We start from the raw sequence: 19,262 nt of genomic DNA on the forward strand, positions 1-19,262 counted from the left end.
AGGGAAGGGAAGGGAAGGGAAGGGAAGGGAAGGGAAGGGAAGGGAAGCTGTTCTGACAGCAGCATCCCTGAGTCTGCAAGGAGCCTCTGTGCACAGCTGAGAGGAGGAGCATGGTCCAAGTAGGTTTGCGTGGGTGGGAATTAGAGGTGGAAAGACATCCTGCAGTCGAAGTGAGATCTGTCTGAGGGTTGTCGGCTCCGGAAAGCGGCATTAAGGAGCTTGCAGGTGGGAGGGCTGACCCCAGCAGGGCACTGGGTCACGTCTCTGCCATCATCCCACCAAATGGGGGAGTGGCAGYGGGAGCCACGGGCTGCCCAGGCAGCAGCAGGGGCGCTGGATCATTATTGAGGGAGTTCATTTCATGGCACAACAAAATCAGCGTAGGCTGCAGAGGCTTTTACATCTGATTAGAAAACGGGAAAATGCAACTCTTCTGCTTGCAAGATCAGCTACAAAGCATTGGGGACAAATCAAAAAATCAATCAGCCACTCTGGAGCTGGGAAGGAGCTGCCTACGGTCCCAGTGCAGCCCACGGCATTCTCGTAATAACACCCGTGAAGCCACTTCAGATGAGCTCAGGAGATCAGGGATGGTCACAGACAAGTCTGAACAGAAGAGGGAACAAACAATYGCAGAACACCAGGGTGGAAGGGGCCTCAAGGAGCACCTGGTGCAAYCTTTCTTGTCAAAAGCACGGCCTAGGACAGCCTAGAGCCCTGCCCAGCTGTATCTTGAAAGCATCCGACATTGGGGGATTCAACACTTTGCTGGGGAGGTGATTCCAACAGCTGAATATTCCCATCAGAGACATTTCCTCTCATGCCCAGCTGGAACCACCCCAGGAGGAGCTTGCACCCAAAGGAAACCACAGTGCTGGATTTACTGGTGAAGGCAGCAGGCAGGTCCTGCACGGAGCACTCAGGGATGGGCAGTTCCATGCTCCCATCCCAGCCCTGGGCTCAGCCCCTCCTGGGCACCCCYCTGCAGGTGGGCAGAGGGTGACAGCAGTGCAGTGATGCTGCCAGCCCTGGGGGGTGACACTGCTCCTCCAGTCCTGCGCTCCTCATCCCCACAGCAGGCCTGCAATCTGTCCCACATCCCTGATCCCACATCCCACAGCACTTCTCTCCACCCAAGGACTGCATGGACCCCAGCACTCCTTCAAACACTTCCTCTGACCCGCTCACATGCACAGGTCAGAGGGGCTCCTTCTGTGGGGAGTCATCCCTCACTTCCTCCTGGGCCAAACCTGGAGATGGAGAGACAGGGACTATTTGATGCCAGGGCAGTTTTCCAAAGCTTGCTCCCTTCTCCTGGAGGAGGGTGTCTCCACCTGAGGCTGATGCTCATCCTCACTCCTCAGGGAGGAAGGCTCCTCCCCCCAGAACATCTGTACCACGAAGACCACAGGCAGGTGGAGGTGCTGCCTCTCACTGCTGGCCAGGCTTYTCTGTTCTTCAACCCCTTTTACCACCCTCCTCCAGACTTCAACCCCATTTGCCATTATTATTCTCAGCCAGTGGGTTTCTTCAGCACGAGGGATTCATCCCAATGAACCTTTGCTGTCTGGAAGTCAGATTTCTGCTGCCCATCACCTCCACCCCCAGGTGGAGAGGGACTTCCTGAAGGAAGCTGCTGCCACCTGACAATTATGCATCAAGCCAACGGTGGTGGAGCATTTTCGGGAGGGATCTCTTGTCCAGGGAGAAGATGGCCAATCCATGGGCACCTGCCTGGCAGAGCTGCTCTTGGAGGCTGCTGGGGCATGAGGAGGATAAACCAYGACAAGGATTACAGAGTTTTCCCATGGACACCAACACACAGCTCTTCTGTGCTGCTCCAGAAGGTTTGGGTTGAGGAAAACGCAAAAAGAACTTCTTCAATTAGCCTTTAAGTAATTAGGAGAGAGTGTTTAAGGTAGAAGGGAGGTTGGGCTTGGTCTGCCAGAAGTTTTTAGAGAAGGTCTTCATGCCAGAGCCCGGCCGAGCTGAACATCCCCAACATCTGCTCCAGCCCAACCCTTGGATGTACCCACTGAGATGGGAATTAACACAATTTAAACACAATCCCAYGGGAAAGCTCAAACCGGTGCCTTCATTTCCACCCCAGTAAGCCCAAGGTGTGGCAATACCTCTCCCACAAGGAACCCTTCCCTCCTCCTCCCCCCCTCTTCCCCTGAGGTGGGTGATCTGCTCTGCTCGGGGACTGAGGCCCCACTTTGGGTGTCAACTGCAGTGAAAGGTTAACAGGGTTATCAGCCTCCCTGCCTGGGATTGGACTGGTTCTAAACTTGTTACCAGGGGCTGGTGGGGGCTGCAGAACCTGCTCTGCACCCTCTGTCCACCCCCCATTGACGGGGGAAAACCTGAGAACCGTGGCAGGAAACTCACCCAAGTGAATCCATAAAAATAGAAATGGAAAGAGACAGGTGAGGGAAATGGCTGGGTAAGGAAAGATGGGAAAACAACATATTTTTGGGAAATATTTCAGGATATGTTGCTGAGCTGGAAACGCAGCTCTTGGGAAGAGCTTTGACCCACCCCTGAGCTGCAAACATCCCTGTGCTCCAATCCAGACCCCAGCACAAGCCATAAACACACAGCAACAATAATTCCAAGAGGATTGGTGGAAGTGCCAGGCCAGTCTTGCACTCGGCTGTGCCTGGTGAGGAGCYGGCAGTGAATCCAAACCCACCCCGAGCACACAGAGCGTGGTCCAGCCACGACACCTGCCCGGCGCTGGCGGCACCTTCAGGGCTGATTTATTCCCTGCTGGCTCTGGCAAAGCTCCTGCACAGGAACCACCGCTGCAAAACTTGCTCAGAGCTTCCAGCGGCCGCTGTGTGGAGGAGCAAAGCCGTACGGGAGTGCCCGGTGGGGTCACACCGGCACCGGCACCGGGACAAACCGGCAATGAGGGATGAGCCGCTGCTCCAGCCGCGGCGGTCACCACCCCCGCCCTGATGCTGCCGGGCGAGGTGCTGACGGCTCGTGTTTGTTTATTAAATTCCTATTTCAAACTCCAAAATTAAGCTTTTAATCAGCGGCAGAGCGGGGTCATCCTTATCGGAGTTCTGGCGAGGTGTTATCTCCCCGCCATCTGCTCGCCATCCTCCGCCGCGTCCCGACGGAGCCGGCAGACAGCCGGACACCAGCCAGCACATCTGGCAGCCGCCACATGTGGGGGACGGTCCCCTGGCACAGGGCTGACCACCCCTCTCCTTCCACAGCCCAGAGAACAAAGCTGAGGGAGGGCTCAACCCAAAACTCCAGCATTTGAGCAGATTTGTGAGGTAGATAATGGGGTTTGAGCATTTTTGTCTCGCTTGGCAGCCCCGTGGAGCCACGGAAGTCCAGGGGATCCCAAGAGTTCCGTGTAGACAACAAGAGGTGACGGTGCTGGTCCCATACACACCGCACGGCCCCACAAMATCAGCACCCACCCGGCAGCGCTGCCCCAAACAGCCCTCGCGGTCACTCCTGTCCTGCACCACCTCCTTCCGACCGCCAGCTGACTCTGCCCTTTCTGCACCCAAAAGCAGCTGGGCAGCATCAACCCAGCAACTCAAAGCACCCTCTCGGTTGCACTCCCCGGGGTGCTGYCCTCACCATCCTGCCCGCACCCCCGGGGCAGCGGCCCCGCAGCCCCCCCAGCCCTCGCTCCAATGACCTACTTCAGCCGGAGACGGATCATGTCCCAGCGGCGTCAGGGATCACGGTCCCCGCGGGCTTCAGGGAGCCTCGGCCCCTCGGTCTCGGCTGGAGAGAAGCCCAGGTTTGGGCAGCCCGAGAGAGCCTCCGCCAAACCTCGGGGTGGTCCCGAGACCCCGCGGGGCCCACGGCGGCTCTGGCTCCGGCCCACTGACCCCCAGTTAATCGGCTAAAGCCGCACGCTCTGAACCCTGGCCCCGGCAGAGCCGCGCTCCCGCCGGCTCTCCCTGCCCTACATAGACATCTGCAGCCGCCCAGCGCCCGCCGTCACCTCCCGTCCCCTCCGCCGCCTTCCCCGCACCCACCGGGGCCCTGTTCCACCCACCCGCTCCCCGGGCACCGGCGTGGGGCCACAGGGTCCTTGTGGGGAGGTTTTGTCAAAGGGGAGAGCCCAGCACAGAATGGCAGCGGGAGCACCCAGGACTGCTCGCAAAGTGGGTGCTCCCCCGGGTGCTGCCTGGAAGATAAATCCCCTTCCCCAGCCCTGGCTGATCGCGGCCTCACCCGTGCGCTGCTCYTGAAGGTGCTGGGGACCCGCATCAGACCCTGTCCACGGCAGAGGGGCCACCAGAATGAATCGAATCAAACCCCGCCAGCAGCCGCGGGGTCAGTGCTCGCATCCTTCCCAACTCCATCCCCGGAGAGCGGACCCAGGGCTCCGAGCGCGGCCCGTTCCCGTCCCCGTTCCCTTTCCCGTCCCCGTTCCCTTTCCCGTCCCCGTTCCCGTTCCCGTTGGCGGTGCGGCGGCATCCCACCCGCTCACCAGTAGATGAGGGAGAGCCCATCGAAGCGCTCCAGGGGCCGGCCACGAGGCTGCAGGTAGGACATCATCCGGGCCGGCGCTCCCCTCAGGGCTGCCGCCGCCGGCTCCTGCTGCCCGGGGCCATGGGCTCCGAGTGCCAGCGGCTGGCAGGGCTCCCCGGCACGGCTCCCTGGCACGGCTCCCCGCCGCAGCGGCTGCACCTAATCCCGGGCGGGCGAGCATGTGATCGCCCCTCTGCCGGCTCCCCCCAGCTAAACCCTGTCCGTGGCGGGCACGGAGCGGCCGTGCCGGGACCCTGCGCTGCGGCCGCTTCCACCCAGCGGGGCTGAGCCACCGGCGCTGGGAGCCCCGCGGCAGCCAGCCAAGTGTCCCATCACCCGTGTGTCGCTGTCCCCCACTCTCCCCATCCGTCACGGCCCGGATTCCATAAACTCAGCATTTATTTTGCCACGATGAGTCTTTCACCCCCCTACCAGCGAGCCCCCCCCTCACCTTGCACTTGCAGTGGCTGCTAATGATGGTTATAATCATTAATGATGGTTATAATCCATGGTTAACCTGTTACCACAAACTGTTTAAAGAAAATTGTAGGCGTCTGACCTGCACTAAGCCTGGGCTGTGGCAGCACAAAGAGCTCCCCTCCTTCCTGGTCACTGTAGGATAATATTTTATATGTGTATACACACATATACCAAAATTATAAAAWATATATATATAATATTAAATATAGAAAAACTTATTACTTAATATGGGACACAAGACTTGCATTTGGGTATTTTTTCWCCCTGTTAAAAGTTTTCTGATTCTACACCAGCAACCAATTTTTCCTTTAGACCATTAGGAAAGGCCTGGAAGTGAGCGCTGGTGGGCAGATGGAAACTGTTTGAAATGGGGTGTTATCCAGGAATGTGAATTATCTTGGAGCAATGAAGGCACTGCCGGCCCAGTCATGTTTGTCCATACCCAGCTGTGGGTGAGAGGGACRGACAGCAGGACAGGCAGAGGGGTCCCTGATTCAGGGCGATGGAAAAGTCCCGAAGGAGCTTCAAGGCACTGCAGGAAGTGTGTTTAATTTCTCTCTCTCCCCACTAGCCGTGATCCCAGGGCAGCAGTCGGGGGTGGCCGGGACCTGGGGATTAGGTGAGACCTGGGGATTATGAAATGCATCTGTCTGTGTCCGGCGTGGCCTGGGAAAGCCAATGGCCTCACTGGCCTCACCAGGGCCAGGTCCGTGCTCACTGCTCCTGCCGGCTCCAGGCAATGCTGGCACATAAAATCATGGAATGTCCTGAGTGGGAAGGGACCCACAGGGATCATCCAGCCCGGCTCCCGACCCTGCCCAGACCCCCCAACAATCCCACCCTGYGCATCCCTGGCAGCGCTGYCCAAACGCTCCTGGAGCTCTGGCAGMCTCGGGGCCGGGACCATTCCCTGGGGAGCCTGGGCAGTGCCAGCACCCTCTGGGGACAGAAGAACCTTTCCCTGATMTCCAGCTTAACCATCCCTTGAYRCAGCTCCAGTCATTCCCTGAGGATGGGACACTTGGGGACCATCTGAGCAAACACTGAGGTGGTGGTGACCTGTCTGTCCAGCCCCTGCTCCCCAGTCCTGAGCTGGGGCATCCCGCAGGTGCTGGGCATGGCAGGGCTTTGGGAACTCCGGGGTGACTGGTGGCATCTCCAGCCCCACGCGTGATGCGAATGGGGACACCTCGATCCCCGGGGTGCGAGCAGCGCCCCAGCCCCTGCCACCCACGCTGTGACCAAGAGCAGGGAGCGCCCGGCCGGGAGGGCGCAGGACCCCGAGGCACCGGCAGCGCCCGGGAGAGGCAAGGCACAGCCCGAAGGCGCTGCTGCCGGGAGAAACGGGGGAATTAAGGCCGATCCCGCTCGGCATCCTTTGCGAGTGACTGTGCAGGATGTGCCGGTGCCAAAATCCTTTTCACCTGTCGCCTCCCAGCCTGGTGACAGGTCCCCTGAGGAGGCCCGGCCCTCCACCCAGGACAGCCGCCACCACCCTGTCCCTACCCCCGTTTAGGGTGCAGGTCTGCTTTAAGGGTCAGCCCTGCAAAGCACCCCTTAGCGAGGATCCCCATCCTTCGGTGCACCCCTGCTGCCTTTGGGGTGCGTTTGGGGCTCACGACCTCCCCAGCCCGGCGATCCCGAGGGGCGCTGGTGTGGGGAGAGCCGCCCGCTCGCAGGGCTGTCGCAACGCGGGCCCGGGCGGTGCTGGGTGTGAGCCCCGGGACTGGTTTGTGCCGCCGGGAGAGGACGGGCACTGGGTTTGCCGAAACCGCGGGGAGCGGGCGGGCGCGGGGTGCCGGGAGCCGCTCTGGCTCAGGGCTGGGCCGGCCTCTCCCAGTCTCACCAGTCGGGATTGTCTCAGGCAGTGTCACCCCGCTCTGGGGCAGGACAGCACCCAGCAGCCGCGGGGACGGCGGGGCCACCCCGAGCCAGCCCTGGTGCCGCTGGTCCGGCTCTGCCCGCGGCACTGGGGCATCGCTTCCAGCGCCCTCCACGGAGCTGCCGGGACACCCCACGGATGTGTSCCCCCTCGCCCACAGCCCTGGGGGTCACAGCGTCCTCCGGGGCGGCTCTGGGGTGAATCACCGCGGCGTGCTGCGGGGCCAGGCGCTGCCTTGCCCTTTCCCCGCGAGTTTCCGCGCTGGCGGAAACGGGGCATTATCTTCCTCGCCCATCGCAGGCAGCTGCCCCTGGGTGCGTTCCAGCTGCATATTTATAGCGATGCAAACATTACACCCCGGAAATTCCCGGTCTTTACATCATTACAACGAAGCCCTGACCTTTTTCTTCCTCTCGATGAGTTCTGGGGGTCTGTGACAGGGTGGTCCCAGCCACGGGACATGCCAGTCAGGACCAGTGCTCCTGCGTAGGTGTCCAGGGCTGCAGCACATTGCCACTGAGGGACAGAGGGGACACCMGAGGAGCTGTGGATGCCCCTGGGAATGTTCAGGGACAGGCTGGATGGGGCTTGGAGCAACCTGGTCTAACACCCTCGCCCGCTCCATGGCAGGGGGCATTGGATGAACTTGAAGTCCCTTGCAGCCCAAACCACTTGATGACGATTCTATGATGATGATGATGATGATGGCACCTGTGTGTCCCCACTGGGAACCTGGTGCCCCTTCCCTTCATGGGGCTGGAGAATAAGGACCAAGAGAAGCTACTGCCACCTCAGATGCATCGAGCACATTATGATCTTAAAATCCATTGCACACTGCTCAGTGCCATTCCAAAAGCCATGGCTGGCGTTCCCCTCTGTCTGTTCCCCCCAGTCTGCTGCAGATGTCCCATCCCCTCCTCAGTGCCTGCTGTGTGCAGCAGCACCCCAAAGCTGCCCCAGCACCGTGACAGCGCAGCCCTTCTGCTCCGTACTGTGCCGGGAGGATGAGGAAGAGCCAAACTTAATTTATTCCATGCTGCATTTTCATGCCAAATGAGTCACAGCACCGGCCTCTCTCAGCCTTTGTTTTGCTTGGCTGCCTGCACCCGCTTTCGCTCGGTGTTTRTTCAATATTAACTCCCTTGATGGCACTTGGGCTCAGACCAGCAAGTGCAGCAGAAAAGGCCACCTCCCTGCTGGGACAGGAGCTTTCCCATCCTTCAGCATGGGGAGCCAAGCGCTTACTTTGTTCAATTTATTTCTTACAGTTTGAGGAGCCCTGAGCTCGGCCCTTTGAGCCATCACATCCCACCAGAGCCACCTAAAGCCATGGGAGCTGGCGGGGGCTGTGGGATGGGGCCGGGCTGGCTGCTGATTTCAGAGCCAAACCAGCCCTAAAGGGAGCTGGAGGAGGTTTCGCCCGGCACAGGACTGGGAACGAGCACGGCCGCATTCCTGCGCAGGTGGGAGCCGCCAGGAGGAAGCGGCAGCACGGAGGTGTTTCAGCGTCCTCCTTTCCTGCCGGGTGAGCAGGAGCTCCCCTCCCATCCAAACCCCTGCCATGGGGGGTGCGCAGCTCAGCTGGGCCCTCCAGGGGCTGTCAGAAAGTCCCACCCACAAAATAAATGAGGTTTTGGCTCATCTGCTGCTGACTGTGTTCCATCGAGCTTTTGGAAGATATTTCCAAGTTGTTTTCCCTCAGCCCTCCCTCCATCAGAAGTCAAATCCAAGAATTCTTCATTGAGAACGCTGCTGAACAGCTGCCAGGGCTTATCATCTCCATGCCTGGCTCCTCTGCTCTGCTGGGTTCCCAAAACCCCTCAGCACTGCCATGGTGCCTTTTGGGGCATGCGGGGGAAGGGATGGCACTGCCCCACTGCTGGCTTGACCCACCACGCCCTGATGCCATCCTGAATTGGAATGGGCTGTGTGGGCTGGTACAGGGGGACACAGTGGGATGGCCAAGCCCCTGGCACAGGTGACAGCAGGGAATGAGACCCCGGTGCCCATGCTCTCCTCTTGGCCGGGGCTGGTGCAGGGTGGAGCAGGGTGTGGAATGCCAGAGAAGGGCTTGCCAGGAAAATCTCATCTCGTTGCATAAAACGTGCTCCTCTCCTGCTCCCCTCCCACAGCAGCAGCAGCTCAAGAGCCTCTTACCCAGGTTAAATCAACATTGACACATCGCTGCCCCTGCCGAGGTGCTGGGCCCCGTGGAAAGAGCTCTGTGGGTGTTCTGGAGCTGGAAAGGAGCCAAGGGAMCACCTCTGGTGGGGGTCCCGGTGGGGTGCAGCCTTGGGGCTCGGCATCCTCCCCTGCCCTGCAGTGGGACCCACACCCGCCTGGCACCTCCCTGGGCACTGCGGGCTCCTGGCAGCCAGGACAGCCCTACTGCTGTGTGCTCGAGAGGCTCCAAGGAGCTGGTGGCACCGGGTCTGGATGCCAGCATGGGGTGTGCCAGGCCTGGCAGCAGCGGGACGGGGGAGGGCATGGGGGACAGTGGGCACCAACTGCATCAGCAAAGCCACCAAAAGGCTCATTTGCAAAATAAAGGCRGCAAAACCAACCCTGGCAGACTCTAACCGAGGAGGAAACCTCAGCACGGGGCATGCGGTGCTTCGGGCGGGCACCAGAGCCCCAAGAGCTGCTGTCAGCACCCCAAACTGCAGGCCCCCGGGTCCCCAAAAGTACCCTGTGTACAAAGGCTTTGTGCAGCGCCTCTGATCCCCAGCCAAGGTAAAGCAGAGTACCTGGGCAGTTTACATAAGACCGAGTTTTCCACTATGCTGGAGTTTCTCTCTGCCTGCTGTTTCACCCGGCAGCTGCAATTTTGCCGCTGTCAAGGGCATTTGCACACAAAAATGAGCCACGCCAGAGATGTGGGGAGATTAGGAGGATTAAGGCTGCAGAGCTGGCGCAGGAGGAGATGGAACACAAACCCCTCTGGTAGGCAAAGGCATTTCATCCCTAAACCTCTGCTCACCTCCACACAGGATTGAAGGAGGGGGGCTCTGGGATGGTTCTGGAAGCTGGAAGAAGAGCAACCGGTCCTCTGAGCATCCAGAACGTGTTGCTGCTAGAGACTGAGGGGTGAATTTAAAAGCCCAAAAACCAGAAAGTGTTTTTAGTGCTGAATAAAGACGTGCAGAACTTCACGCAGTGAAATAAAAGCGGTCGGGCTGGGATTCTCCCTCCTCACCTTCCCTTGTGTCAGGCCCGGAGGGAAGAAGGGGATGGAGGTGCTGCCTGGGAAGGATGCATGGGGATGCTCACAGCCTCAGAAGGAACCMCAGCAGCTGCCAAATCCTCCCCCCAAAAAAGAGGGGAGCACTGGTGCCTYGCTCCTCAGCACGGGCAGGAGCCCAGCACTGATGAGTGGCCGTGGCAGGGAGAGTGCCAGGCTCCAGCCCTGCCAGCCCCCAGGGACTGGCACCTCTCRGGGATCAGATGAACAATTCCTACTCAGGGGAACCTCACAATCTGTTTGGAAGCAAAAATAGGAGCTGGGCACCATGAAGACAAAGCAATCTGTTCAGGTGTAGGTAAAACAAGGCTGGTATCATGGCTGGTAACTGGGAGAGGCCAGAAATGGCCCCAGCCAGGCCCCAGCCCTGGCTCTGGGTGTTTGGGGCTGCTGTGGGAGCGCTGCCGACGCTGGGCCGCTCCAGCCTCACCCCACCACCCCCTGCCACCAGCAGGGTCCAAGTTATCTGTGTTGGGACCCAATTCCAGCAGGATCCTGCCACYCCTATCCTGCCAGATCCACCTKCAGCACAGCCTGGGGCTCYTGGGRGYGTTTTCAATCCGTCCCCGCTCACCMAAGGCTTGAAGGGGCTTGGCTGGACCGGGCCATGGACACACAAAGTGCTGCTGCTGCTGTTCAGGGTGACAGCCCCGCCCCGAGCGGGTTCAAAGCTCCGTGCAGCATCAGCTCTGAGTTTCAGCCTCACRGTCCAGCTGGGTGCTGATCTAAATCACCACCCAGACGGGGATGGCAAAACTGGGCAGCATGGTCGGGCCATCCCAGTACCACAGAGCCTCGAGCACGCTCAGCTCCTGCAGGGAAACTGCCTCTCACCCCCCCAAAAATGCAGCCAGGAGGACAAACCGGGATGGAGGAGAGTCCCACAAACACGGACAGACAGACAAACACACACGGACAGACAGACAAACACACACGGACACACACTTGCCTTGCCTTGAGCTGCCGGGTCCCGCAGCCTCCCCAGGGCCAGGCGGGCGCAGCTGGACCCGAGCGGGAATGGCCGGCTGGCCGGAGGGCTCGGCCTCTTTAAAGGCGTCCCGGGGCACGGGAGATCCGGCACACGCAGGGGATCGGGATCAATAGGTCACAGCGTGCACTGACTTGCCCCAGAATGAAAATCAGCAGAGGATTTGGGGCTGGTGGGGAAGCTACAATCAGGSCTTTAATCCTGCATGGGCACAAAATCCCAGGATAAAAAGGCCAGAGCTGGTCCTAATTGCTGACTGCTTGTGCATGTGTGAGCAAAACCTCTTAGGCTGCGGGGGGCCTGGGGGAGGCATCTCGGTGCCTTCTGGAGCCCTTSAGGCCGGAATGGATCTCTGAGATCACCGAGCACAGCCACTGCCTCAGCACCACTGTGCTCACCACCACCCCATGTCTCCAGGGGCCACATCCACACGGCTTTTGAATCCCTCCAGAGAAATCCCTGCACACTCTCCCTGGGCAGCTGTGCCARTGCCTGACCACCCTTTCCATTAAGGAATTTTCCCAATATCYAMCCTRWMCCTYCSCTGGCCCAGCCTGAGGYCKTTCCCTCTCCTCCTGTCCCTGTTCCCTGGGAGCAGAGCCCGATCCCCCCGGCTGTCCCCTCCTGTCAGGGAGTTGTGCAGAGCCACAAGGTCCCCCCKGAGCCTCCTTTGCTCCAGGCTGAGCCCCTTTCCCAGCTCCCTCAGCCGCTCCTGGGGCTTCAGCCCCTTCCCCAGCTCCGTTCCCTTCCCTGAACCTGCTCCAGCCCCTCAATGTCCCTCTCGCTRTGAAAAGCCCAGAGCTGCCCCCAGCCCGGAGATGCCCCGGCAGTGCCGATGCGCCTGGAGGGAGCGGGGTGACCCCTAAAGGTGACGCTCTGAGCTGGGGTGACCCCTAAAGACCGAGCCCACCCGGCAGGAGCCACAGCCACCCTGGGACTGCCCCTCTGTGCTCATCACCCCCGGCCTCAGCGGGGCTGGGGACTCCTCGAGCTGTCCCCACCCGTGCCCTGAGCCCGGGGGTGTCAGGCTGACCCTGCACCTCCGGGGGTCCAACATTGCCGGGGCCCCTTCAGGCAGGGCTGGAATGGGGAGCGCAGGGCTCTGCCAAGGCCAGGGGAGGATGCTGCGGGGTGGAGAGGGGCGGGCCGGGCAGGGAAGGGAAGGCAGGAGGAGGCAGGAGGAGGCAGAGGCGGTGCAGCCCTGTCCCGCCTCCCGGCGCGGCCCGGCCCGGTGGCGGCGCAGAGGCTGCGGGCGGCGGCGGGGACGGGCAGGAGGAGCGCGGCGGGCGCCGTGCGGGGACGCGATGCACTCGCTCTTCAGGAAACGCAACAAAGGGAAATACAGCCCCTCCGTGCAGAAGAAAAGGTGAGTGAGCCGGACGCGGGCAGCCCCGCTCCTCCCGGGACCAGCAGAGCCGCCACGCCGGGGTTCCCGTCCCGCAGCATCGCCCCCACCCCGCGCAGGGGCTCGGCGGAGCTGAGTGCCCCGAGGTGTGGGAGCCCTCCCGAGGAGTGGGAATCTCTCGCGGTGTGGACACACCCGAGTGTGGGAATCCCCCGAGGTGGGGAGCCCCGAATTGYCGGAGCCTCCCAAGGAGTGGGCACCCTGGAGGTGCGGGCTCTACCCGGGATGTAGGCACCCTTAAGTGTGGGCACCCCCGAGGACTGGGCATTCCCGAGGTGAGGAGCCCTGAAGCGTGGCATCCTCGAGGTGCGGGCGCCCTCTGAGTGGTAGTAAARTTCCTGATGTGTGGGAACTCCGATGTTTCACCCCCCTGAAGTGTCAGCTCCTCCCCGAGCTGGGTCCGCATCTTCTGCTCCGGGTGCGGGCACCGGGGTGGTTTGTCCCGGTGTGGGCACAGGGATCGTTTGTCCCGGTGTGGGCACAGGGATCGCTGCTCTCAGCTCCCCTCCCATCGCAGCAGCTGCTCCAGCGGGCAGGTTCCTTCGCTCCCCAGGGGTGTGCTGGGTTAGATCTCAGGGAAAAGTGGTCTGGTTGTTCTCCACTGCCGTCCCTCTGCTCCCTCAGGACCAAGGATTCGGTCCATCGTCGTTTCCTCGGCTTTCTCTGATGGGGTGGGGACGCGTTTCGATTGTACTGCTTGTAAAAAAAAAAAAAAAAAAAAAAAGCGCAGCGTGCTGAATGTGCCCTGTGAAAGGTCACCGATAAAAGGGAAAAGGTGTAAAAATCGCTCCCCAGGAAGGCTCGATCTCTCTCTGGGCTGAAAGTTGGACAGTCCCCAGCCCCTGCCTGCACCGGGATGTTTTCCGCAAGAGGTGGATGTTGGGATTAATTCAGAAGCGTGTCCTATGTCTGCCAGAGGAGCTGCAGAGGCTCTGGAACAGGTGGAGTGCTCCAGGATTCTGAGTGATTCAAGGATTCAAGATTCAAGCCTGTGCCTTTCTCATCCCTTCCCATTCCTCTCCATCGGCACCAGCCCTGGCTGCACTCGGAGCAGCCACCCTACTCCCCAAAATCCTCCTTTGGGAAAGAAACCAGGGAGCTGCTGCCGGGGCTGAGGTGCCTTCGAGCACCCAGAAAGGGACCRGGCAGCCCAGAATGCGCCGACATTTTCCAAGCAGGGAGCCGCTGGCTGCTCCCTGCCCACGGGAGCGGGGCTGCGGCGGCGGGAGGGTGTTCCCGCAGGGAGGCTCTGCCCTGGCACAGGGGGATCGCTGAGCTCCCTCAGTTGGGGCTGAGGCTCCAGCCCAGGGGAAGGGCTCTCCCGGCAGCCCGGCTGGCTCGGCAGGACCGCCCAGGCTCCGGCTCCCAAAGCCCGGGGCACGCTGCTGCCAGGTCGGGCAGGCAGGACGGGGGTGGCACGGAGCCCTCTGAGCTCCGCACCTCGCTGGTGGCCGCTGCGTTCCCCTGGGTGAAGGACGGTGCCAATACCGATCGCGTTTCCGATCTTCGGGGTGTTCGCGGGCGGCTCGAAAGGGAGAAACACCGCGCCTGGGCGGGCAGCGCTGGGCTCCGAGAGCATCAGGGTGCTGGCAGGCAGCAGGAGACAGACCTGCTTTGTGCGGGGTGCCCACCCTGGCGCTGTGGCCGGCTCCCCTCGCTGTGCCCCGAGCGCTGCCAGCCCTGGGTACCCCGCGCTCTCGCCGTCTGCCAGGGGATGCGCTCAGGAAGGAAGGAGCCTTCCCTGCGCTGCCCTGCCCGGAGCCCGGCGGCCCTGGGCAGGTGCCAGAGCACCTCCGGAGCTGCGGGCTCGGCTGAAACCTCTGTTTTTCTGGCTGGTAGTCACTGAGGAAGCAGCGCAGGGCTGTGCCCGGGGCCACCCTCCATCCCTCCCCGCGCCCCGGCTGTCCGTGCGCACCTCGGGGAGAGCTGCGCTTATTAGCCCCAATTTGTTAATTCCTGCCTTGGAGTTTACAAACATCTGTGAATCGGGGAACACTCCCGCCGTGTGGAAACAGCCCCACCATCAAGATGGGGAAGCCGGCGCCTGACCGGTTGAACAACTCGCAGAAGCAGGATTGCGAAGAAGCGAAGAGCTCCTGCCCCGTCCCCTGCTCCAGGCGCTGCCAGGCTCCCGAGTGGCTCCCGCCCAGCTCTGCTGCCAGGAAAACAGAGCAACACTCCTAAAATCAACCRTCCGCCCCCGCCGGCAGCCGCCACCGAGATTTCGACACGGCGGGAGCCCGGCCTCGTCCCGCACCCCGCAAGGGCTGCACCTCGGGCAGGGCGCGGTGCCAGGGCGCTGCCCGTGACCGAGCCCGCAAAGCACCGAGGGACAGGGCACTCACCCAGCACCGCTTTGGCAAGAGCGAGGGGCACTGGAGCGCGTCCTGCCAGCCCAGGAGCCAGGGCCACGAGTCAGCCCAGTGAGGCAGGGGCTGCCCGGGGAACATTGGCCAGCGGTGGGACAGAGCCTGGAAAGAAGCCATGGGAGCCTTGGTGGCTTCCTCAGCCTCAGGACAAAACTCTCCCAGGATGGGAATACCTCGATGAGCAGCACTGGAGAACCAAGAACCCCAAGCCAGTGCTGCAATCTCCCCACAAGCAGCACTGTTTGTCCCCCTGGAGGTGACAGCCACCCTGTCCCAACCCCAAAGTGGCCTCAGCTTCCCATCCCACAGCACCAGGGTCCGAGTCTCCCCTCAGGAATATCTGCTGCAGCTCTGTGGCCTGCCTGGGCTCGTGCTCTCCGGGCTCAGTAGCCATCCCCATCCAGTCCTGGGCATGTCAGTRGGTATGTGGGCATCTCCCTGCTCTGAGTGGCGATCCTGGAGGATGATGGTGACATTCCTTTTGTCTCGTGGATTTGGTTGCTTTGTTCTGTTCTCACCTCAGTACTGTAAGGCTCTGGGAATTCAGCCATGATCAGCTGTTGCACGGATGTGTGTCCCTGGAAGGGAAGGCACGAGCCTTGGACAGAGCCAGAGTGTGGGGGAAAATCATCAGCCTCCTTCCACATCATCTACCTCAAACTCTTGCCATGCCTGGAAATCAGGAGGTTGGCTTCTTCTTTGGGCAGTCCAGGCTTGGGAGGTAGAAAACCTTGAGGCAGGTGAGGCCCTGGCACAGGGTGCCCAGAGAAGCTGTGGCTGCCCCTGGATCCCTGGAAATGTCCAAGGCCAGGCTGGACAGGGCTTGGAGCAGCCTGGGATAGAGAAATTGTTCCTGCCCATCTAACTCAAACCATTTGATAATTTTATGATAAAAACCAGTTCAGCCTTCACAGTTGCTGCTGAAATTCTCCCTCCTGCAAGCAGGAAAGTTGTTCATCTTCAGGGAGAGCGTCCACCCCGGAGTGCCCCCAGCCCTGGACACCCTCCCCAGTGTCGGGAGGCTCCCTCCCCGTCTCAGAGGGTGCAGGCGGCTGGGACAGCTCTTCCCGCAGGGCTGGCACCCATTTGCAGCGCTGTTTCGGAGGGCTGCAGTCAGCAGGAGGCCCGGACTGACTCCTGTCAGGTGAGTCAGGAGCTGCTCGGTGCTCGGGGCGGAGCGAACCTCCCTCGGCCCGCCCTGTTTGTGCTCTCATTTCCCCGCACATGACGGACGAACATCWCCATTCCCGTGAGTGAGGGAGATAAACACATCTGGAACAGGCTGGGCTGAGCACAGCAACCCCGCTGGCCGTGTCCAGCTACGCCCCGACCTGGGCAGCGTGACAGAACTCTGCTCGAGTTTTCAGGCAGATCCTAATCTGTCCCAGCCCTGAATCACCGCGGCCAGAGCCCAGCCCTGGTGCCCTCTACCCCGCCGCAGTTTCACTCCGGTGAGTGAAAGCAGCGTGAATGAATTTCATGCCGTGGGAGCTGTGGCTCGGGGAGCTTTAGGGAYATTTACAGCTGTGCCCTTCTGGAGGATTCGTGCAGTTTAATCCTTCCCAAAGTCTGGCCTCCAGCAGCAGGGCTGACATGGGAGGGTTTTTTATGGAATCTGTATAAATGGACATTGGATGGGGATGGARCTGAGAGCAGCAGGGGGTGGTCACTGCCCGGTGAGCTCATGTCCATCCCAAGGGTGGGATGCAGGAACAGCTCCAGGATCCGTGCTCAGACCCCATCCTCAAGCAGCTCCCCTGTCCCTGGCTGAACCATCCCACCAGAGAAGCCTCTGGGATGGGGAGGGTTCCCGACAGGAGAGCAGCATCCCTGAGCAGGACAGAGCCCTTCCACCAACCCTCCCTGCGAGGATCAGGTTCATGGGACAAGCTCCCAGCAGGAGCCTTCCCCGGTCAGCTGGAGCGGACAGAAGTCCAGGAGAGTCTGAACATCCTCCCTYGGAGAGATTAAAGAAACAGCCTCCTTGTTTGGGAAAAGAGAAACTCGAGAAATCAAAGGGATTTTCTACCACCTGCCAGCAAGCACAAGGCCTTTGGACAYGCTGAAGATACTGATCTCGGGGAGGTTTGCTCCAAAAACTGCTCTGACCAGCAAGAGGGCAACCTGATGAGAGGAGACAGAAAAAAAAAACAGGATTAGAGAAAAAAAGCCTCAGGTTTTTAGCAGCAAAGTTTCCATATCACAATAATTATCATCATATTAGTCTGTTGAGAACCTCTCTTAATAAAAAAMWYWMMAMAWMWYAWMWMWAAWAKWAWRARAAAMSMCMMMASMCCYMWAAAAAAACAAAAGAAAGAAAAATCTGAACCCTGAAAAACACCCCTAAGCCTTCAGAAATACCCATGCCCCTCTGAAACAAAGCATCACCTGAGGTCAGAATTGTGGTGCATGGATGCAGTCCTGTCTGCCATGGAGCAGCTGCTTCCTCCCACCCCCCCTAGCTGGGAGAAACTCAAAAAACCCCTCCCATTCCCCATGGGAATGACCTGGGGTCCTTCACCCCAGCCAGGGAACAGCATTGACAAGAAACAACTCCTGTGCCAAGCACAGCTTTCCATCAGAGAGATCATTTTTTCCTTCCTGACCAGAGAATGTTAAAGTTCTCAGAAATGGCAAAGCAAGTTTTTCCAGGCTTTTTTTTTAATTTATTTCTTTCATCACTCAAACAAAGCCTTATCTATTCCAGCAGAGCAGCTGAGCATTTCCCCCTCTGCTGCAGCCTCGCAGGGGCCTTGCCCTGGGCACCTTCACTCCTGCCTCTGCTCGGTCTCGTGTGTGCTGCCCATCCCAGCTGGGCTCTGGCCAAATCCTGCCCTCCTCCCTCCCCAGCTCTGCTCCATGCTTCAGCCATCCCCTCCAGCCTGTTTTTTGGCCCTGGCTTCCCTTTGTCATACCCTGCCAGCAGCTCTGCTCCAAAGCCTGGGTGAGTCCAGGGCTCTTCCCGAAAGAGCCACGTCCTGGAAATCCCATCCAAACACCTTTCCTGGGATGGCCAGGTTTCCTGACTGCTTTGCCCMTCAATCTGTGCTTCTCCTGCACAGAATGATGGAATGGTTTGGACTGGAGGGGAGCTTAAAGCTCATCCCATTCCACCCCTGCCACGTGCAGGGACACCTTCCACTGTCCCAGGCTGCTCCAAGCCCTGTCCAGCCTGGCCTTGGGCACTGCCAGGGATCCAGGGGCAGCCACAGCTTCTCTGGGCACCCTGTGCCAGGGCCTCCCCACTCTCCCAGGGAACAATTCCTTCCTAATATCCCATCCATCCCTGCCCTCTGGCAGTGGGAAGCCATTCCYCCTTGCCCTGGCACTCCAGCCCCTTCCCCCTGGCAGCAGGTGAAGGGCTCAGGGGAGCCAAACCCCTCCATCCCCTGGCATGGAGATTTCAGCCAGGCTCCACCCCCTGTTTGACACCCAGCTGGATGAGGGACTGTGCCCACCCTCTGGTTTATCCACATCAGTGATGTCCAAGCTGGTTGATGAAGTGGCACTGAAGTGACAAGTGTGGAGACATAAATACACCAATAAGAGATCTTACACAAGATCTTCCCATTATCTCTTATTTCTCTGTTCATTCCTGCATTTCTCTGTTACTCCTCTGTCTCTGTGTTTTCCCTGACTTTCCAGCAGCATCAGGACGAGTGGAGCACACGCCATGCTCAGGGTAGGATGGGGAGCACAGCAGCAGCTCCCCAGCACTGCAGCTTTGGGATGCAGCTCCCACGGGAGATTTTCCGAGAGTTCCCTGTGCCACAGCCCCAGCTGGTGACTCTCACTCAAACCACAGAGGTGGAGAGAGCAAACAGCWTCCCAGGTGTGCGTCAGGGAGCGGGGCCATGCCCACACCACATCCCAGCATGTCCTTGCTTGCTCCAAGTGAGGCTGCATCGCTTCTCTCTGGTCACCCAGATGGAAGGAGCAGTTTCGGGATCACCGGGCAGGCCATCCCGTCCAACTCTGGGAATTGTCATTCCCTGCCCTCCCACTGCTCCCAGGCCCTGCAGTGCTGGAGAAGGGATGGCACCGTCCCCTGGTCCCAGGCTCTGCCCTGGCCCTGAGTTCCTGGAGCCATGGAGAGGGGGGAGGTGGGGAGGGGCACCCAGGGGCAGCACCCCCAKCTCGGGAAGGGGCTGGCAGGGCACAGGGGATACCAGGGGCGAGGAGAGCTTGTGGCTCCAAGGCTAGGGAAGGGCAGGCAGGAGGGGATGAGGGGCTGATCCCCGCCTGGACACATCATCCCCACCCCAAACCGAGCCGGTGCCTGGGGGAGGGGTCAAGGCCGGCGCTGCCCTCGCCGCTCCAGCACTCGGGATCAGATTTGCTGATGCAGAGGCAGCTCAAAGGCTGGGCCGAGGCTCCAGGCT

The 19,262-nt window shown here is 60.3% G+C and overlaps 1 protein-coding gene across 1 annotated transcript in view; it reads left to right on the plus strand.

Annotated features, from left to right (window-relative positions):
- Nucleotides 1-12,322: 12,322 nt before the first annotated feature.
- PPL (periplakin) overlaps nt 12,323-19,262 on the plus strand; it is a 28,252-nt gene continuing 21,312 nt past the window's right edge. The window contains exon 1 of the mRNA XM_057380668.1: nt 12,323-12,472. Coding sequence (XP_057236651.1) covers nt 12,411-12,472 — 62 coding nt within the window. The 5' untranslated portion in view covers nt 12,323-12,410. The remainder of the gene's footprint in view (nt 12,473-19,262) is intronic.

The sequence above is a fragment of the Malurus melanocephalus genome, unplaced genomic scaffold, assembly GCF_030028575.1.
Source record: "Malurus melanocephalus ecotype Western Australia unplaced genomic scaffold, MMel_1.1 scaffold_465, whole genome shotgun sequence".
NCBI lineage: Eukaryota > Metazoa > Chordata > Aves > Passeriformes > Maluridae > Malurus > Malurus melanocephalus.